General features: G+C 39.7%; 1 protein-coding gene across 1 annotated transcript in view; it reads right to left on the reverse strand.

The window, feature by feature from the left end:
- Positions 1-2,036: 2,036 nt before the first annotated feature.
- DIO2 (iodothyronine deiodinase 2) overlaps positions 2,037-22,345 on the reverse strand; it is an 83,157-nt gene continuing 62,848 nt past the window's right edge. Inside the window, exons 2-3 of the mRNA XM_031679298.2 lie at positions 15,791-16,117; positions 2,037-7,687 (exon numbers count right to left, since the gene is read on the reverse strand). Coding sequence (XP_031535158.1) covers positions 7,100-7,687; positions 15,791-16,012 — 810 coding nt within the window. The 5' untranslated portion in view covers positions 16,013-16,117 and the 3' untranslated portion in view covers positions 2,037-7,099. The remainder of the gene's footprint in view (positions 7,688-15,790; positions 16,118-22,345) is intronic.

Below are 22,345 nucleotides of genomic sequence, written 5' to 3' on the forward strand. Positions count from 1 at the left end.
GTTGGCTGGAAGGCTTCTTTATTTTTACAAAACACCCTATTCTATGTTTTTCGATCCAGTTTACTCTAGAAGCCCTTCTAGACGAAGTTAAATGGCAAAACTTCAAGGTTTTAAGGCTCAGTGCATATGGAGATTCATATCTAGTACATGAGATAATATCATGTTTAGATTTTTCATTTACCAGCCAGACTATAAACACTTAACAGTGTGGGAAACCATAGTTTATACCATTTGTATGTACACCCACTGAAGGTAGTATTTTGATGACTAGTGCTTTATTTATACTAATAGGTGCTCAAACACTCAGTGATTTAATGTTAGTTATGTAACTGCTCACCCGAGAGCGGAAGAAACACAAAGAAATAGAAAATTTATCTCCTATCCTCAGTTTTCTCAACTTTTATGAATTAGACTGAATTCTCTCTTCTAAAAATGATCAACACATTTTAGTGTCTTAATTTTTTGACTGATTTGGCCTCCTTAGTCACAACTGACAGATACTTCGTAAATACATATTAGTAAATACATATTGACTTACTAAATGGAAGACAGTCCATCTTCTTCTCTAAATCTTGCCCAGCCTCTCAAGTCCTTTTAAACTCCACAAAGTCTAGTCTGAGAGCTCTACCCTTTCTTCGAATGTTTTTAATGATTGTACACACCCAGTCACTTATTGAGGTTCCCCTCACTTTTAGGGAAGTTAAGTAAGTATTCTTATTTAACCCTCATTCTAGGGTAAGTTGAAAATAACTGCCATTGAGTTAACTTCCGATACCTTTGTATAATCTCAGCATTTCTTACAGTCCTTCTGGTAACAGACCCTAGTCCCATGACAACAGAGTGGACATGTGACACAAGCTGGTCCAGTTCAAGTCCTTCTCTCGAGATAGTTTCAAACTCTACTTAAGCCAGCTGATAGAATGTCAGTGAGGAGCTTCCCCTAGCCGGGTTACCCAGAGTAAGGAGAGGCTGGTCTAGAAGAAAAAGCTGATACCCAAAAAAGAGAAGACACCGAAGACCTAGCAAGCACTGAAGGTTTCTAAGTCACTGGAGCCTGCTGTCCCTGAGGTAAGTTTCATCCCAGCCATTTCCACGGTTTTCTTTTATCAGCCAATATATTCACTTTTTTTGCAGACTAATTGGAGTTTGCCACCTGCAGTCTTGACGAATCCATGACAGGTTCCTCGAGGGAGTCATGTCTTTGTGAGTTTAGTTTTACTGCTTTTGCACATCACATTACACCTAGTGCAGATGCGCCCTGCAAGGAATAGAAACTCAATCAATAGGTGTCAAAGTAATGATTCTTTAAAATTCCACTGAAATTCTGGAATATTACATGACACTACAAATATTAATTAGATTACTATGTGTAGGAAATCATGAGCAAGAGTCTCAAGAGATAGTAATACTTTGGTTAAGTCACCTGTTTTCAGGAACAAAATGCACGTACTTAACCATGTTGCAATTACATCCTTGTCATTAACAGGTCACTGCCTTCGCAAACCATTCTCATCCTTTATACCTTATCATAGTGGGAAGTGCTTGATATAAATGTGTTCAGATGTTGATTTTTTTTAACTCCACATTATTGTACTGCCAATTATATAACAAATTATACATGTATACATATACACATATATATGTGTACACACATACATACATATATTCTATGTGTGTGATATGTATTTAACTTCCTGGAAAGTTTATTTATTGCACTTAGAAAACCTGAGATGTAAATACAACAAAGTAGAAATCTGTTCCACAGTCTCTTTAACAGGCCCCTTTCCATGAATTCCGTGTGCAACTTGTTCATGAATATGGAAAGTATCTTAAGATTTTCTTTTAACTTGTCTTGATTTCCTTGAAGACTCTGGCACACAGCACGAGATTAAAATAACCTGGCATTGCTGGTGATTTTGCCCACAAATACCAAGGAATAAATATTAGAATGATGGATTCTCTTTCCCTTGTCAACCATGAATGTGTTCCAGCCAAGGGCAAGGTCTAGAGAGTAATTTAAAAATAAACAAACAGAATCAAAGAGTAACTTTATTCTTTTATTCAAAGTTTACTAAAATACAAGAACAAATTTAAAAGCACACATACCACTCAGCACCAATATAATAACACTCTTTCTACGCATAATCTCCAAAGCATTTCTGTTTCTGCAACTGAGAAGCAGAGATACACACACACACATTCTCACCACATTTACCCAGTACTCATAGCATCATGCCCCGAGTATCCTCCTTGCTGGGGAGACAGAGATGGGCAGAAGCAAACAGATGTGACCACATCCAACCACTAACTGAGTCGAGGACTCTTTCATCAGTAGTTATCATTTGCACACTGGTAACTTCTGCACATCCCGATCTCCCTCTTCGGGTGCCCGATTACTTGGGCTAGTGATAGAGTCTGGTGATAATGTGATGCAAAATTAAATAGAACTGGCCAACGTTCCCTACCCAACATCTTTTAATTGCTTTGGTTATAAAGTACTGGATACTTATGTCTTCACATCTTCCAATCTTAACCCACACAAAAACCACACCAACCAGTGACATGGTCTGGATATGTCTTGAGAGAATTTTATTTCCCACTCCCTTCTGTGGGCTTCTTTCATTTATGTGTTTACCTATTTGCTTTTTTGGAGGAAGGGGGGAGTTTTGAGCCAAAATAGTGACTTCATTAAACATCTCCTGTGTCTTCGAAGTCTCCTAGGTAAATATTAAATAAACTCTCTGGAGCTCTGGTGCTGCTGCCCAAGATGGGCAGTGAGCCCCAGCTTGCGTGAACAGTATCATTTGGACATCTGTACCTGTTTGCTTTCTATTGGTTCAGACTCATCTTGGAACAGAACTGGATCTCTTAATTCTGAAACCTTACTTCTGGTGCTATCCAGAACATAAGGCATTAGGAAATGGCCCAAGTTTTGCTCATGTTTAAGAAAACATGTTAGTAATGTTTTGCTTAAGTCACTCAATGACAATCATCAGCTCTTCTCCAAAGGCGAGAAGAAATTTTCCCAGACCAGCAGATCAAGCCCTCAGGGCCTAGTTCTTCCCAGTTAGTAATTTCCTGAATCTCCCAGGCCCTATCCCCTTCTTTCACCGGGGACCTCAGGATACTACCAAGAGAATGCTGATCACCAAGCAGAGGTTGGTACTTATGCCCCATTCTGGACTTACATAAGAAGCATGGGCCTAGCTTCTATGTTTAAGATTAAGGAGGAAGTAGAGAGGAGGGTGGAATATAACTAAAAACACTTTAGTTCTGATTTTTGGCAATATCAATTCTTTAGAAAAAACTCCTGGAATTAAAAGCCTCACAGTTGATCTCCACTGCTCAGAGACATAACATTGGGCATGTTCTAAACAGTTTTAAATGCTGGTTAATGGTTTTTTTTTTTATCAATTCTTCAATGTAGCAGGCATTGGTGTCTACATTTTCCCCTTTGCAATGACCATGTGATTCTAATTAAGCTTATTTTCCAAACTATCAGAGATTAGGTAGAAAAAATGCCCGTGTTTATCTTCTTACGACTTACAGGATGGGAAGTCTTGCACATCAATGCATTCCTCTTGCCATGGACATAGCCCACTGGGCATGCTGAGGTCACCTTGTATCCAACGGGGAATTGTCCCAAAGGCATGGGCATTGTCTTTAACCTGCCCCTTGGTATCTGTTGCAGCAAGGCAGCACCCACACAGGACCTCACCGTATTTCTTAACTTTTATTCAAGACCCAAAAAGTGAAACACACTCAGGCAAAATGAAACACAGCAGACCTTTCTTCTTTCCTTCTTCACAGAACTGGCATTTCCTGATTAATGACAGGAGAATTAAACTAAATCAATAGACCTTTAGAAGTTGATATTACCAAAAACCAGGGGTACATTCTATAAACAAGGTGAAGACACAGGACCAGAGATCTGAAAACATGAATGTGAAAAGTCATATCAGTTAAATGACTGGCATGTTAGCTGTGCAAAGAATAGCATTAGTAACCTGCTTCGAAGGAGATCAGCTACATTTTAATATCTGTTATCAAATACTTACACCCCATTTGTGCAGGCTTTTCATTCATGTCCACTCAAGAAAGTCATTGTTGATTCCACTAATATTTTCTCTAAGCAATAAAATTAAGTCAGCTTTGAATAGTTCCAAGACACACGTCTTTCAAACATTAAATGAGTAAATCCAGATGCTGTGATAATATTTAACATTGCTTGGAAACTATTTCAATAATAGACAAGCTAATTCAGTTTAAAGGCTAAACTGGTAGCTCCACGTAAACATAGCCTTTGGGGTGGATGCTTAGGTACTAAGAAGAGGAAATCATATATTTATATATACTTTGCCTTGTGCGAATACAAACTACAAGTCTTCAAAGGAACGTAACTTGTAAAAGACAGGATAGGTGGGGTGGGTGTTAACAATCTAATAATTTCTCTGAGCATACTAGCTAAACATTGATTCTCCTCTATCTCAAATAATGAGTTCTTGTTAAGCTAATAAAGATACATCACAGGAAACCGTAAGAGTTTATGCTGAGATAAATAAGCTACGTAACGATACAGGCTTATCACAATTCTGAGAACACCGAGCCATTCTGCATCTCGTAGAGTTCCTGAGCTTTGTCGATTCACTTTCTCCGCCGGTGCCCCAACAGCCTTTCTTCCAGCAACTCTTCTATGTTCAGTTGAACCTTTTTCCCTGATATTCAGCCTGTGCCTTTGTATGTTTACTTCCTCTGCTTCGCTTCTCCATTGGTCTATCCTCAGGGAGAGGAATTGCATGCACACACCTTCTCTTTCTTTAAAAATAATATCACAACTGGGTAATTTTTCCATCATCCTTTTCCCCAGACAACTAGCACTGACTGCCTTACCCAAATCTCATCCCCCCACCAGCTTCTCTAACATCCTGTTCCATTACTGTACGTGCAGAACAAAGGGGAAGTTTAAGGACAACAGTGTGAGTGTGCTGCCACCAATTCTTCATTTTTTTTCTCCAGGGTACCACAGAAGTTTCAGCACCATTTTGAAGATAGAAATCAGTGGAGCCCACTGATAAGCCTTGAGTTACAGAGTTTAACAATTGAGGACTCTGAAATAATCTGTTCTCCACGTGATTTTTCCAGAAATTCCTTAGACATTTTCAAAATTTGCTTTCTTTCTCTGTGGGTATGTTTCTTAGAGTTTAGAACCCTAGGAATCTTAAATGTTGCAGTTAAAAAATAATTAGTTAAAATGGTGCTTTACTATCTAAGTAATCAACTATGTAGTGATATGACTATTCTGTTGCTCCATTTTTTTAAAAAAATAGACTTTTGGTTCTTGCACACTTAGTTTTCACTTTTTCTCATTTCAGGCAACTAGTTCAGGAAGATTTTCAAATTTAGATATCTTTCTCTATTAAGTTCATTTTATGATTCAATTATTAATAGAATGGTCATGAGAACCTTTGATTGTACATATAAATATAACCATATACTGTGATTTGATAACATCTTCAAATTTACAATAAAAATTGTATGATACAAAATTGGCTGGGCTATTCTTTTGGAGGTTAGGTTTACTTATAAGTAAAACTATAGTATCTTCACTTTAAAGAGAAATATGGTATATATATATTAAAATAGTATTATAATAACGTACTATAGAAGCCTTAGATTCCTTGCTCTCAGCTTAGAGAAACAAAGTTAGACCCAAGTTCAAATTTAAATATTGATGGGAGTTTCATTTTGCCAAATTCCACGATACTGAGGATTGCCTTATTATCAAAGCCTCCAAAATTACTGATGAGAATTATCTCAAAATTCTTCTTCCTCTATTATGCAACTGAAGAAACCTTGTTTGTTTTTACCTGTCATTCACTATAGTTTATCTACTTTGGGAGGAAAATAGTGCTGAAGCTGAATAGCCAGGGCATCTGCCTCCCACAGAAGCTGATCAACATTCAGAGAACACTGCCATAGACACTGAGACCAAGAATGAGTGGGGCCACATCAGAACTGCAGGGATGAAGAGGGACAGACCAGCACCCCTGGACACACTGGTTTGACCTTCCATCAGTACCCTGGGGAATAATTCACCGACTGAAAATACATATACCACAAACATGTTTCAAAAAGTAATACAAATACTAAAGTGCATCTTTCCCCACTCAATCCCCCTTTCTTCCTCAATCTAAGAACATATAAATACATCGATTTCATATGTATATTCTCTTTGCTATTTCAGTTGAGCTGCTTCTTGTGCTAGCCTTGTGCATGTTTCCATGTTTCTGTGGCTAACAGATGAGTCCCACTCTCCACAGTTCCAAGGCGATGCCCTATGATGCCTCCTAAACTTTCTGCCTCCTTTTCCTAGCCTGCCAATTTGATTTTCCTCTAGCACTTCCCCCTCCGCCCCACGCCTCTGCCTAGAAAGTAACCATCAGATTTCAGGTGGTCAGTCTCACCCTCTGGGGGGGGATCATTCGTGATATCTGCAAACATGCCTGTAAATTCTGGGATATTTAGACCAGCAGAGAGCAAGCGCTACGTGGCTAGAAACCAGAACCAAGGAAGCTACTCTAACGTGTAATCACCTAGCTCCTAACCACAAGGTCTGCGCTCAAGGCTTCATTATAAGTAAACACTTGGGAACTACCCAGGTGGACTCCGTCTGTGCTGAGTAAAGCCTAGGTGAGACCCCTCATACTAACAAGGACAGTAGCTTCCCTAACATAGTAATCATTCACGCGCGTCTCCTCAGGTCCCAGAGCCTGCGTCAGCTGCTCCACTTCTTTCTCAGGGCAGAATGAACGTATGCTGAAACAAGTTTTCTTCTTCTCCATCTTGGGATCTTTTTACTCAGAGCTTTTTACTTAGGAAGAGAAGTGATAGGCTACTATTTTGCCGAACGCCATTTGAGTGGTGAAAGTAGTACTGAGATGTTAGAAGTTTTTGTTCTTCCGACGTGTAAATTCCTGTCTTTCTGTGAGACAACAGGACTCAGTTGAAATAGTGGATTCAGTTCTTAGTTTCTTTTTCTTCTTACATAGTTTTTATTTAAAAAAAAAAAAAGCTCTATTACAATCATACCTTTAGCCAGCTAATCTAGATTTCATCTCTTGCTGAAATTCTTCTCCAGCCAACGCCGGACTTCTTGAAGGTTGTAGTGGAAGGGACCCTTTCCTCCCAGATAAGCAATTTTCTGTCTCTGCACAATACAGACACGTTCGAAGGCCACCCCATAGGCTACGTTGGCATTGTCGTCCATGCGGTCAGCCACAACTCGGCACTGGGGCGGCAAGGAGAAACGCTCCAGAAGCTGGTGGGCTGCTGCACATCGGTCTTCCTGGTTTCGGTGCTTCTTCACCTCAAAAGACAAAGAAGAATCCCCAGGCACCGCCCAACCATCTGAAGGATGAGCCTCATCAATGTAGACCAACAGGAAGTCTGCCACTGATGAGAATTCTTCCACCAGTTTGCTGAAGGCTGGCAGCTGGCTGGTAAAAGGAGGTCAAGTGGCTGAGCCGAAGTTGACAACCAGTGGGCGCTCAGGGTTGGCAAAGTCAAGAAGGTGGCACTCAGTTCCATCAACTGTCTTCTCCTGGGCACCATCCCCACTGTTGTCTCCTCCTTCAGAATTGGAGACATGCACCACACTGGAATTGGGGGCATCTTCACCTAATTTCACCTGGTGGTGAAAAAAAGAAAGAGGAAGAGACTACCACATTAAACACATTGCCACTTCAATTCACTCTATGTAGAAACAACTGGCTCTAATAAAATGTGGTGTATCTGTCAGAGGACACTGGAAACATATTGATTTGAATAGAAAGCCATCATGGCAGGTAATGAATGGCCTTAAAGGGAATAAAAATCGTTTGCATCCTGTTTAGTCACTAAATGTAATTATTTTCATCATTGAAGGCACTGATGTTGACTCTCTTCCTAATTAAGTCGAGGCTGGCATTCTTTACTATCCTCACTTTGTGTCAGTGCTTTGTACACAATGTGTAACAAATGATCAATTGACTTCATTTGAAAAGTCCCTTTAAGACAAATTATCAGAATTGTGGGACATAGTACCTCTTTCTGAATCCCCACTTCTGAATTCTAAAATACTCAGAAAAGACCTTTATTTTCTTGCCTGATGCTAAGGCATTTAATCTCAACCACTGGACAAGGATACTAGTGGGCTGCACAGAACTAGCAAACCTGGAGTGCACCATTTATAAGAAGGCCTGTTCCCACTTAATCTCTCCAGACTCCGGCTTTCCCATCTGTAGAGTGGTGACAATAATGCCTATCTCCCCTATAAGGAAAAGAGCTCTTGGTTACACAACAAAGCACCGCGGGGGTGGAGGTTGCCGTTATGGGTGCCATGCAAACATGTGAAACAGAACACCACTTTCCTGGGCAATTCTACATTTAAAAAAAATTATTCTTGGAAGTGATTTGAGCTCTCCTCAGTGTGACACCCATCCTGGAGGTTTGTTTCTATGGCTTCTGCATACTTTGGGGTTCTTTTGACTAGAATCTCATTTCCATTAAACAAGCAAACAAATGAATGAACAAAAACATACAATTTTACTTTTTGTAGAATTCTACTTTTAATTTCTCATTTGTCATGTGTTTTTTTTGTTTGTTCCCCCCCCCTTTTTTTTTAATCTAGGGAGTCACAAACCCTTTACTTTTCTACCATACATTTTATAAACAAGTTCCTCTGAATTATAAAATACTCAGGCAGAAGAGATATAGAAGAAAATTTTTCCATGTGCCCACTTTGCACATGGTTTAAATGGTTGAACACAGACTGAAAGAAAGCTTGCTGGTCTTTGAATATGTAAATTGATAATAAAAAGCAAGAAACATGAGAGAGCCAATTACTTCAGTTTAAATTAACACAATTGGATCTTCCCCTAGAATGGTTTTATCAAAGCCAATAACATTAGGGACAACTTACAACAGCACAATTGATTCTTATACACTATTCTTAATATTATAAAACACTTCCAACTGCATCGACTCCCCCCCACCCCCTCATATAAATACTACCACATATGACATTGCTGGTAATTGAAGTCACTTAGAAGTGAATTGTTAAAAACTCAATAATCCACACTGATATAAAATACTCAAGGGCTTCTATTCAGAAGCTTCTCTCTAATGTTAATGCATAACTCATTTTAACCATAGAGAAAGAATCGAAGTCCTTTCTTTCCCTCGTGAAATATCCTATCAGGGCTGGTTTGAAAAAAGTACCGCTCATTTTCTAAAAGAAATCTTGGAAGAACAATCCTCTTTTCTAGAAAATGAAACTGTTGGTGTGATTTAAATAAGTACACTTGTTTTCAGTCACTATCACAGAGAAAGTTATTTAATGTATATTAATTTTCTTGGTTATGTTGCAAGTGACACTAGATGGAGAAATCTAATAAGCCACTTTTAGGTGGATTGTTTTATATGAGCTACAATTGTCTCTGAGGTTTTAAACTATACTTGAAATTTAAAGGTATACATTTTAAAGGCACTGCAAGGGTTTTTTAATCTATGGCTTGTTTTTGTACTTCTTTGTGGATTTAGGTGGTAGGTAGCATCACTATCACCTTCTCGTGAGATCTTTCACACTTAAAACAGCAATAATGATTCTAGGAGGACTGCTTTTAATAATATTGTGCTGTGTTTCTCAACATACTGTGATATAAAGATCTGGATGCATTCAGATCAGTCTGAACCCATTAGCTGTTGTAGCAACTTCTCTTTAAGTGAGCAACACATATGGGAGGTCTGGACTACAGACCTGTAGGTTCTCGGTAGGTGAAAACAGCCATGTGCGTGTTGGAGTCGTTTTAAGGGCTCTGAGCAATCCTGTCGTCTTGTAAAAATGGGCCTCTGACGCTCTGACTCTCACCCAAGCAGAACTATTGATCCCTGCATTATTCCTGATTATTCAGCTGAATAATCTAATCTGACACTTCAGTCACAGGTGACTCTCTTGTTACCTGTAATTAATTTTCTTGGAAAGCTGGAACACCTTCTCCTTCTCTTTAGTGACAATGTATATAATCCAGCCACATAATTCTTTTTGAAATACAGACTACAAGGTAAAAAAACAAAAAAAACAAAACAAAAAACTTTACCTTAGAAAATTTAGAACAAGTACATCTTTGGTCTAAAATCAAAAATTAGTAAAGTTATCAAATATGTAACGATCTTTGTGTGTGTGTGTGTATGTGTGTTTAAGGTCCAGAGTGGGAGAGGGGGAGGTGGCATTTTGTTAAGCTGGGGAAAAAATTCATATATGTGTGTGTGTGTGTTTATATATATATATACTTTAAAATTTTTGTTGAATAAATTATTGAATGAGTTACAGTTGTTACGATCCTAGGCAGGGGTCAGTGAAGAACTTCACATGTAATAATAACCTTGACCTGCAATGAACAGAATCCTATTTGGGTGCTGGATGAGCTGACTGAGGCGAAGTGAGACCTGGACTCCCACTGTAGAGCAGTGTCTCAGTCAGCACCGAATGCTGTTGAGCTGTTCTTGTTTATCTCAGCTGGTCAGTGCATAAAATGAAAGGAGCCAGTTCTCTTTATTTTGCTGAGCAGCCATAGGACCTGGCTACAAATTAGAATGTCCATAAACAGATGTCCAGTTCATAAGGGTGACTAGGTCAGATAATATGTGCAGGTAAGAACAAGTCTACTGACAAAAACTATGGGGAAAACCCACAGCCATGATTTGGAAGTCCAAGTGTGAGCAGCCCAGTAGTCTGCTTTGGTAAGTATCATATACTAATCATAAAATTTGTCCATCTTTGCTAAAAACTGAGAATGGAGGACAATTTAGCAACAATAAAGAAATAAAGAAAAAATCTTTAACGAAAAGTCTGCTCTAAACTGAAAGAAATGAATCTTTTAGAAGGATACTACTGTTCATTTCTCATTTGATCACCACGAAAATTAAATTCCTATTATCACTGGTTTCAAATGGAGAATTTCTTGGTTTGCTCAGCTTTGCGCCCTGCTGAGATGGAATGGGAGAATCATCATTGTCTTCAATGATGGAGGATTCTTTGGTTTCCCCAGGAGCAAAGCATTCCTTGACAAAAAGCCAAAATGATGAAGAAAATAAAGTTGGTCCCATAATAACATTTAGGCTGCAGGAAAGAAGCTCAACAAAAACAAGTTATCCCCTGGTACTCCTGAACTTTGTTTTAATTTCCCACAGTGGCACAGAAAGTCTCCTGGCCACAAGTTATCTATCATCTTAATTTCTCCTTCTTAGAGGGTTTGTGTTTGGTTTTTGTCCTTAATGAGACATATTTGCCAAAGAGGCATTCAAAAGGCATTTTTTACTCTTGCGGAAGAGTAATTAGGTCGGTACCTCTTTCCCTGCCAGCATTAGCCGCTCTAAAGAGAACCCTGCCCAGTATTTAATGCCCAAACACAAGAAGCATCATTTCCACTAATTGGTCTTGAAGTTCCGATGTTCCCAAAGGGTCCCTTTATTTTGCAAGGATCAGAAAGGACATACGTAAAATGTAATATCGTCATCACTGACTTTAATTTCTTTCATCTGCACTATTACAGCTGTCCTTTCTTATGTTTTTGTAATCACCATCAATACAACACCAACAAGGGAGGTAAATAAATGGCTTGCATTTTTACAACAGAGGACATCTCTGGGCCAAGCTCAGATGTTGCAATAGCCATACTTATAAATATGAACAAGAGTGTAAATTTATGGCATGTATTCGATTCCCTTGATGATAAGATTCCCTTTATGGACACTTTCCAGCACACAGAGGAAAGGATAATGCTGCTTTAGCATGTGGACTGTGAAATGCAGGGCAAGGGGGAAAAAAAAAGAAAGAACCATTCATCAAGTAGAAGCTGGAAATAGATCATATACTACTAACCTTGTTTTCTCTTTTTCTTTTCCATAGCCTGAGAAAGGCTTCTGGACAAAATATCATCTAATCTCATGATAGAAAGAAAAGCAAATGAGAAAATTAGGGGGTGGGGGTGTTATGTGGCAGAATTATTTTTACATACCCTTCTTGCTGTCCAAAGCCCTGGGATAGCTTTATTATCAAGAAATTTCGAATTCTTTGACATAATGGCCAGGATACATCAGTGTCCTTACAAATATGCCAATTATCAAACAGCGATGTAACCATTTACATTCAAACTGGCCAAGTAAGTTGGAGTTGAAGGATAAGCCACCTACTCTTTCCTCTGAGCTCAGTTCCCTTTTGGCCATTCTCTTTCTGATCTGTAATTTGAAAACATAGCTCTAAGCTCTATCATTTCCCAGTGTTTTATCCAACTGATGGACAAGCTCTGGCTGCAGCCTTCTTTGTGTTCTTTTGGGAATGTTTCTTTTTTAAAAGGGCCATTTTCCATTGTAGAAACTGGTGTCAAAAGGCTGAGGTGAATGAAGAGGGGGAGGAGAATGTTAAAGAGACCCTTTCAAAACCAAAATTATATGTTCAAATGAATATGTTTTCTGTGCCACAGCAATATTGACCATGTAGAAGCTAAACTGCTTGTCAGCATCTATACCGTGTGTTTACTTTTACACTTCATTTAGGTAGAAGCCAGGCTCCCAGACAGAGTAACTTGCTTATTGGTTGTATTTTCGAGTCTTCGTGCACCAGCACAAGGATGCAGTGTTTGACGCAATGACACTGACTAGGAAAAACTTAAATAACAAACATCTGTTATGCACCTCCATCTCTCACAGATTTCTGTAGGCTTTCTTTTTCATCAGAATCATGCATGGCACTCCCTCTAACCAAACCCAAACTGTCTTTAAAGGCTTCTCTATAACATTAATTTTAAATCCCCTTCAACGTTCTAATGGATAAGGATTTTTTGTTTTGTTTTAATTTGTTTTAATTTCTTTGCTGCCTCTTGTAGGAGCCAAGGACAGGGACGACACTTTCAGTGCACTTTCTCTAAATATCTTCCCAGTTATCTGACATTCAACAGCAAGGAGAATTCGAAATGACATGCCTCGTATCACATCACATGAGCACCTACCCCTCATCCTGGAAACCTCCTCTTACAGGGTGGCAGCCTTGAACTAACACAAGTCAGGACTGTGAAACACTGGGATGCCCCCCTCAGGCAGAGCCTCCTTCAGTGTGTCTCTAGAAAAGGCTACACCCAAAGACAGTGGCAGAGATGACCATTGCACTCAGGGCAGTGATTCAACCTGTTTCAGGGATTCTGAGTGACCCTCAAATGCCACCACAGCCACCACCACCACCCTTGCCATACTAGGAGGCAGAAGGAGACACCTAGACTCGGTGCAAGCCGTGTTTCCATTCATCATGCACCCAGTCCAGTCTCATCACTGGCTGTATGGCTTCTTAGGGTGCTGCTTCTCATGGCAACTATTATATAAGTCTTTAAAGGCAAACATAGTAACAACAGTCATAAACTTGGCCACTAATCAAATCAGGAGACAGAAACAACACAGGAGAAGAGTACACAATCTGTGAGCGAAAACAGAAAACAAATCACTCTCCTCCTCAGTCTCCCGGAACCCAGGTAACAAAATACTGCAACACAATGAAACACTGTCCATGAATGAGGAAATAAATTATAAAGTTTATTAAAGAGGCATTTGTTTCCTTTTCAATTTTAGTAAGCTGCTTAATAGGAGAAACAACTTTACTGAATATTTGTGGGTAACATCACAACCCTCATGTTTAACATTTTTTTTATTTTTTAAATTTTATTTATTTTTGAAGGGGAGAAGAAATTAGGTTTCTTTATTTATTTACTTATTTTTTTAATGGAGGTCCTGGGGATTGAACCCAGGACCTCATGCATGCTGTGTGTGTGCTCTACAGCTGAACTATACCCTCCTCCCACAAACCTCATGTTTTATGTGAGAGTATATATATACATATAAGTAAAATTCTCCAAAGCAGTGGCTTTTCTTTTATAGGCAAAAGTCAACTGCCTTTCAAAAAAGGAAAAGTTTAATTTGCTGAGATCAAACAACTGGTATTGGCAAGTTATCACTTAGCAGCTACGAAATACAGATATAGATGAGGAAACTTCCTAATTAATAATATGCCTGGCATACCTGTGCACACTCCACTCTCCTCCAAATTCTCTACCCCTCAGAACAAAACATAAAAAATTCACCCTCACTGTATACATTTGTGGAAATGAAATGATCATCTCAGTATCTCCTTCCTGCATCTCCCATTCACCCCATGTACATCATAAGTTAGAACTTTGAACATCATTTCATATTATAAAGAAGTTTTCACTTACTAACAAGAGCTCTTACAATTCTCCTGTCTTTAAGGCAACAAATGCAAATCTTCTGCAGGTCACTCTCAAAGGTAAAGACATGTCATTATATAGTAAAACTTCCCTAATTCAGAATGAATATCTTCTTTTTGAATACTTGTTAGATTTTCAGTGGAAGGATTCTAGTCTGGAGTTCTTGTTACTAGAAGTTACTTCTTTTCCTTTCCTGGTGCATAGGTTTATTTTTCTAGCGTTTATTTACGGAGGACTCATTCCCTTCCCCCTCTTATCTGAGTTTTCCGGCTCCGTTTCTGAGGCTCAGCCTGCGTATAGCCTACCACTTCATTGGCTTCCATATTCCTCTCAAGCTCTCTTCCCTGGCATCTCAGGCAAGGTCCCTCAGTGCTGTTTGGGAAAACCGAGAATGCTTGCTTTGATAGTAGTTTTTGCCAAATGAGTCAATTCTTCCTAAACCCAGGGACCCTCAGGAGTCATATGGGTGGAGAGCGAGGGAGCAAACTGACAAAGAACCACTGCCTTTTCCTCTTTGCCCTTTAAGATCTGCGTTAAAGATGCTCCACCATCACCAAGCAGTATTCTTCACTTAGAAACAAAGATCACCAGCTCTGGTTTTGAGAGACCAGCCCCCCGGGACCTGACTTCCACAAGTAAGTGAGGTGACTGCTCCAGTGTTCCAGGCACGAATTATAACAGCTTTGAGGTTGTCATAAACCATAGACTTATCTGCTCTTTAAGACAACTTACTTAACTTTTGAGAAACAAAGCAAACGTGGTTTCCTTAACAAAGTCTGGATTTCTGACAGCCGGTTCTTAGATCTTTCTGTTGCAAACTGATAACTAGTAACAGGGACTTAGTGCCTAATAACTGCTTCAAAAGGTTCCGATTCGAATCAGGGTAGAGGATGACAGCGCACGCAGACTTGTTTTCATTAACTCTTACTTCTACCGGAAACAAGCAGCGATTATGCCAAATCACACCTGCTGTGACCGTTTTGTTAAATCTTGTGAACTCCCTGAGAGTTCTGAGTGGTGTTTTTATTTTTCCTTGCTTTTTTAGTGCCTAACCACTGAACTGTCTTTCCTAAAGCAGGCACCTCACATAGCCGCTCATCCAGCAAAACATCCAAATGCCAGCCTATGACAGGAGCAGGATACATGTAGCAGTCTGCCCTCCCCCAGCATTTTCTGACTTCTCCCAAAGTTGTTCTACAGACACAAACACCCTTCTCCTCCAAAACCAGAGCCAGACATTAATGACCCTTATTAGAAAGACTCCTTCTTCGGTCCCACAGAGTCATTATGGCTTAATACCTGTCATCCCCAAATCTAACTGGTATTGCAGGTGTAGAGAGTAAACACAGGAGCTCACTTGAGCATGACCACAGAACAGGGCTCCACAATGCTCCCCGCAGTGCCCCTGCTGGCCTCCGGCCCCAGACACCCCTGCCTCTGCCCCGCTGCCCTGCGGAGAAGCCCCTCTGGGTGCAGCTCACCTGTTTGTAGGCATCGAGGAGGAAGCTCTTCCAGATGCAGCGCATTCCCTCTGAGGTCAGCATGCGCCTCCACTCCCCGCGAGTGGACTTGGAGCGGCTCAGCAGCAGCACCACGTGCTTGAGGAGAATGACCGAGTCATAGAGCGCCAGGAAGAGGCAGTTGGAGAAAAAAACTGGCAGAATTTGCAGTGTGATCAGCAAGTCTACGCTGAGGATGCCCATCTTCTCTGCCTCCTGGGTCAGTTCCCTTGTGCGCTCTGGTTCCCCTTCACCCTCTTATTTAAAAGGGGGGTGGTGATAGAGGGGGTGGGGGGGTAAGGGGGAAGGCTGGGGGTGGGGGAGAAGGAGAAAAACTAAATTAAAAGGAAGCCCAAGTTGTCTCCTTTTTCAAAGAAGCAGAAATGGCAAGACCAAGTCCAGTCTCTCCAGCCCAGCAGTTGGAGTGTGCCCATCAATTCATTCAATTCCGAGCTGCTGCCTTTTTTTTTTCAGGATTTAAGATGTTTAAAAAAAAAAAAAAACTGGCGTACCCGTCCCTAATCCAGTTACCCCTCTCAGAGTCGGTTCAAGACAGGCAGCTCTACTTTCATTTCCAAGCACCTATGAGACTGTGGCAGAGATTGCAAAATTTTCTTTAGCTTTCCATTGTCTCTATGTTCAGAAACGTAGCCTGTTTCTTTCTGGAATTGCCAGAGTTTTTAAAATGTGCTTTTTAGGGTAGTTTTTTCCCTTCTTTACTCCGTTTCACACACACTTTCTGTTCTCCTTCTCCCAGCCTGTCTCCCTCTCTCCCTTCCCCAGGAGCGACTGACTCCTCTCTTTTCCCGCACTCCCTCTGGCTTTTCCTTCGTGCTATCAGTCTGTGGTGCAAAGTGCCTCTCTCCCTGCAGCCCAGTGAGTCTCCCTGAAGCCTTTTATACATTCCCTGGCTAATTGCTGCAATAGAGAAATGAAAGCCTAATCTTGGTAAAGATCTTGACGTCATTGAGAAAGAGGGCTTTACTTTGGCCAGGACTGCAGTGAATAGAAAAGCAAAACTCGACAACTTTTTTTTTAGAAGGGGGGGCTGAGGGACAGTGGAATTTTGCTTTGTGTTTTAAAGAGAGAGGGAAAAAAATTAATACCTTTGAGGGTTTTCAGGAAATGCTCCAAACTTTGGGAAAAGTTATTTAATATAATGTGTAGATTGATAGGGAAAGTTTCTCTCCTCTGATTATTTATGATTGTTATTGTTCATTTAGAAGGGGTTTTGGGAAGAAAGGATCCTGGAAGGCAGGTAGAAATAGAGGAAGAGTAATCATAGATTGTCCCTGCTCTGTTTCTTGGGAGATGTGAATCTTACCTTCCGTCTTTACGCTGATATACTATGACTGTCTCTCATCAGGTATGTGACCTAGGTTCTTTAAATATTTTTGAGTCACGATCTTATTTAAGAAAGTTCAGGGTGAGTTGTGAAGTGGAAAACTTTTAAACCCTTTGAGTACCATCACAGGATTTCTTTAAAGCTTCTAGCAGAAAATTGTAAAATACAAGTTTTCATTTTTTACTGGTTTCCACCAAAAAAAAAAAGAAAGAAAGAAAAGAAAAAATCTTCCAGACATGAAAGTAGCTAAATGACCAGACCTTCTTTTAGTTCCATTTTGCCTATATGCAGATTAATTAAAACTTTCCATCAAATGGCATTAAGATTCCATAAGGATAAGAAATAAATTATTTATAAGAAAGCTCTTTAAATTCTGCACTTGCCCTGTTTCTGTTAACATAACCCCTAGAGACAAGACACTTTAAGGAATCTTCCTTCTTGCTTGAAAAAGTTTAATTAAATTTGTAGGTAGTTAGGAGCAGACTTTGAATTGGTTCAGGAGCCACACTGACCATTGCTCAATGGCTTGCCTTTCCCACAGTCTCCAGAACTGACAGTACTTCGGCAGACAATGCCCTGGCAGAATGCCATGACCCCCATCTCGTTCTAGTTTTTCTTCCTCACTTACCTAACAGATCACCTCCAGGAATTAGTTTTCTTAGAAGAAGGAGTGGCAAGTACAGATACTGGGGTGGGGATATAGAATGTTACTTGAAAATTAATTAGCTGACTTCTATGTACACAGAGTTCTCATTAAGCAAGAGTTAAGCAGTGGGTGCAAATCTGTGGTTGGTGCCTTTCTGTTTTGTCCCTGTGGCTAAAACCTGCAAGATCACAGAAATCATTTAAAAGCCTAGAGCAAGGGTCATTAATTAATGATGGGTCCATGGGCCAAATTCTGCATGCATATACATTTTATTTGGTTGGCACAGTGCTTTTTTGCCTTTAAAGAAAATAACCAAATGAGAACGTCTTTAGCTTAGAAGAGACCAGAGCTTCCTGTCTCCTTAATTCATTGCTATCTCCCAGCAGTTAGAACCATGCCTGGCTCATCGTAAGTTCAAGGAGGGTGTCCTGAATGGATGAATGGGCCGGGCATGCATTGCTCCACACCAGGGGGCACCATTCACATACAATATGCTGTGACTGATGTGACTGGGTGCCCCAGAATTGTACACCCTTGTGGCCTTGGGTGTGGGTCTCCTCATTGACACAAACTTCACCACTCCCTATTATCCTAAAATCCCGATTCCTTCATTTTTATCATCAGTTTAGCCTCTAATGAGTTTTGGATTTTCACTCCATGGACTAAAATTTTAGAGAAGACTTTAGAGCTTAGAAAAATGAATATAAACCACATAGAAAAATATTTTTCCCTATGACCAGAATACATTGTTAGCAAAGAATATTATTTGTATACATAATATACATTTACTTCTTTCATTGTCTCAATCTTCTCAATGTCCTTTTGGAAGAAGGCACAAAGAAAGAGAGGTGACTACGTGGCATTTTAACTGGTGTAGTTGGGAAAGCTGTGGTGCCAGATGAAGTCCCAGCCAACAATGACAGAAGAAGGTGTGGACTCAGGAAATGACGCTTCCACTCACTGCCCAAGCCTTAAAATCTCACCCCTTCTCAGACACTCATTTTGCCCTGTTTGAATTAAACCAGTGCTCCTTTCAGGTAGAGACTTCTTGGCCACTATAAACTAATTCTCCCTCACTTGTCATTTGCTTTCAGTGAGGGGGGTATGTTTGAAAATGGCAAGCTAAGGAGGGAATTGGTAAAAAATTAGAAAAATGCCTTCTTTTTAAGTACAGAGTTCAAGGCACGTGCAGACCACAAATGGTTATAAATCAGAACAGCTTTTTTCTTTTTACTTTATTTTCTTTGATGTCAAAAGTGTTTGAGAGGGTTTTGTTTTAATAGAACAAATAGATAGCTAATCTGATTGTGACATTCCTCAGATTTATTCTATCACTTTTTCTAAATGAATGAATAAATAAATCACAAAACTGAGAGCCTTTCTTTTACCCGGTAGACTCGTCCAATCTAGAAATTACATTTCTCCAAAGTTATTTCTCTTTCTCTACATGGTTCATAGTTGCTTGTTCTAATTATTACTAATACTTAGCACTTTGAACTTCAAGTAATTTTATACCCATTAAGTGACAAAAACAACCCATCAGGTGACAGAATATGATTTGTCCCATCATGTAAATAAGAGAAAGCAGATCATCAAGGTAGTAGAATCAGAGCTGGTGTTGGAATATTTTCCCTGACTCTAACCATCACTTCTTTTCCTATATGATTATTTTATGGGTCCTGGTCTTTACTCTGAGAATGAAAACCTTAGCCCAAAGTGGTTGCACTAAGTAATTTTACCTTCTGAGTTGCAAAGGAGAAATGAGATTTCACATCTGTTTAATATTGTCCCAATTCAAGCTCCTGGTTTCATTTGAAAGGCTTGGATGTCTTCTCGGTCATGTTAAGTGTTCTTAGCAATCAACAATGTAATAGCTGAAAGATTGTGCTCTACACTGGAATTTGACACAACATTGTAAAGTGATTATAAATCAATAATGTTAAAAAAATAAAAATAAAAATGTAATGACTAAATGCAAAGCAATGTGCGGCATGTTGGTTGAATTTCCCCAAAGGATGTTGTACACAGGTTTTAAATTCCAAAAAGAGGCAGCCTAGAGAAAAATGCTTTAGGCTTTTTAGTAAGTACAGAACCACTATAAAATTGTTTACTTTTTTTCTCTTTTCATAGTGTGAGAGCATCATGTCCTACCATTGCCTCCTTCTGGTTGGAAAAATAAGCAAATGAATGATAAGGCTTCCTTTAGTCTCCTTTTTGACTCTGAAATTGAGATTAAGAAAATGAAGTTGGATAAGCTGAAAAAAGACTTGGAGATTTCAAGGATGGGAGCCACCACTACTCTCCCCTTCCTGTTATCTGAAGGTGTCAAAGAGCATTCAAGAACTCTGTGGAATTCATGCTGTGGATTTTCAAGCAGCCTTGGTTTTATAGAATTGTATTCCTTCTAATTCAAGTGATTTGTTAAATATAATTTTAAAATGGAGATTAAATTTTACTTTAATAAAAACTTACGAAATAAAAATGTTATAAATCCAACAATGTCTGGTGAGGACAAGTGTATTGATTCTGGGTTTAGGAATATGATTGTTATGCACATCCCCCCAAATAGTGCACCTCTTTGGTGCACAATCACAGATTGTGCAACCTTCCATCTCTAGTAACTCCTGGTTGCGCCTGAGAGGGAGTTACGATGAAGGGTTTGTAACCACAACTACTGAATCACTCAAAATTCCCTGTGGGCCCATCCGTTCTACAACACAATCGTGTTTCCTGCCTTGTGATGAAAAGAGAAGCTCAATGGATAAAGCAGACAATCCCAGAGTAAACTCTGACACACCTCGAGCAGAGCAACCCAGGGCTGGGGCCGAGAAGGCAGACGCTGTGGGAGGCGCGAGCCTTCTACCCCAGCAGCCCAGCCGCGTCGTAGGTCCCTCTGCGAGCCCGGCAGACAGCACAGTCGGAGGCGGTAACGCATTCTTCCCTCAGGAACTGCTGCTTTGCTTTTTCCTCCCAGGCCACCTACTGGTAAGACGGAGAAGGAAAGGAAAAGGGAAGACACAGGGGGAGGGAGAAAGCAGAAATGAAAAGAGGGAAGAGGAGGAGGGTAGAAAGGAGAGAGAGGAAGGTAGAAGAGAGAAGATTCAATGAATTGTCTGCAGAGGCTGCCAGCAAGAGAGCCAATTAATGCCAATTGTGGCAATGCTTTTTGTGAGGAAGACAGCTGTCCAGAAACTGGATGGATGCCACCACGTCGTTTCAGAGAGGCCACTGAACAGCTGTTAGGAGACGACAGCCTTCATCTGCTATTGACCTGCTCTAGGACTAATTTGATGGCTAGTCCCCACCCCACCTGCCCAAACTTCTCCAGGTGCTATGAGGCTCTCTGAGCGTTAGTTTTGAGAATGGTTTATTAACCTCTAGAGACATCCAAGTTTGGATGAAGGGTAGGGGAATAGATGAGAACATTCTGTAAAGTTATACTCGGTCAATTCCTTCAGAACAAAAAGCCCTCAGAAGGAACAGATTGAACTCATCCTCTCTCTCCCAAAAATTTGACTCAGTGTCTTCGTTCTCCCTAAATCCTTGACCCAATGCAATGGACCAAAAGAAACAAGGGAAAATGGTCAAAAGCAGTCATCATCTTGGAACAACTTTTTCTCTACTTTGTTTCATTCCACAGCTCAGAGGAAACTACCAGATGATGTTAAGTTTTAAAATAAAATAGGTCATTCTTTATAAATGGTTTTACAGTAGCTTTTTAAAAAATCACTTACACATCACCTCACTCATATGCTAAGTACATGAACACAGAGCATGACAAAATATATTAAGATACATGCTGGTTCATGCCATTCCAGAGGTAATAATGTAGCTTGTTCCCACCGAAAGCAAAGGATGCCACACCTCCTCTCTCCAGAATCAGTAGATAATAATGCATACAGAAAATAAGCTAGATATTCTATGTCAACCTCTGTGGATACGATGAAGCTAACAGAACTAACTGTAGCATGAAAAATCCATGTTTGATATGGGAATATAATACCTGCAATGAGGATGATTATACAACGAGATACGTGACCAAGGGAGGTTATGAAAATGTTATCAGTGGACCTATTCTCAAGATAGGGAGGAAGGCCAATAAGATAATCTCTCAAAACCTTTTTAAGCCTCTGGTGCTATTAAGATAATAGTTTGGAATAAGTTAATATAAAACACATACGTAAAACCATCCAACTGGGCTAACAGCAGAATACTATAATCATAAATTGCCACTCTGTATCCATTTCAATTTTGAAGACTAATTTTTTTATATGATTAAGTAAATCCTTATGCTTTTCTAAGAGGTAGTAGATGGGAAAGGATTAGCATGTCTTCTAAGGACAAAAATATAAGGCATGAAATTCAAATCTGTTTTAAAAATTCAGCCTCTTGTATTTGATGGACACTGGTAGTCTTTTATTAAGACACAATCACTTAGATAAATGATTATTTTAAAAATAGATGTACACAAATTCCTGTATAGTTTTATTTTGTTGTCTCAGGGGAATTTTCCATCATGTTTTAAGGACGCAAAATCTACCTTCCC

Source organism: Vicugna pacos, chromosome 6, assembly GCF_048564905.1.
Source record: "Vicugna pacos chromosome 6, VicPac4, whole genome shotgun sequence".
Classification (NCBI taxonomy): Eukaryota; Metazoa; Chordata; class Mammalia; order Artiodactyla; family Camelidae; genus Vicugna; species Vicugna pacos.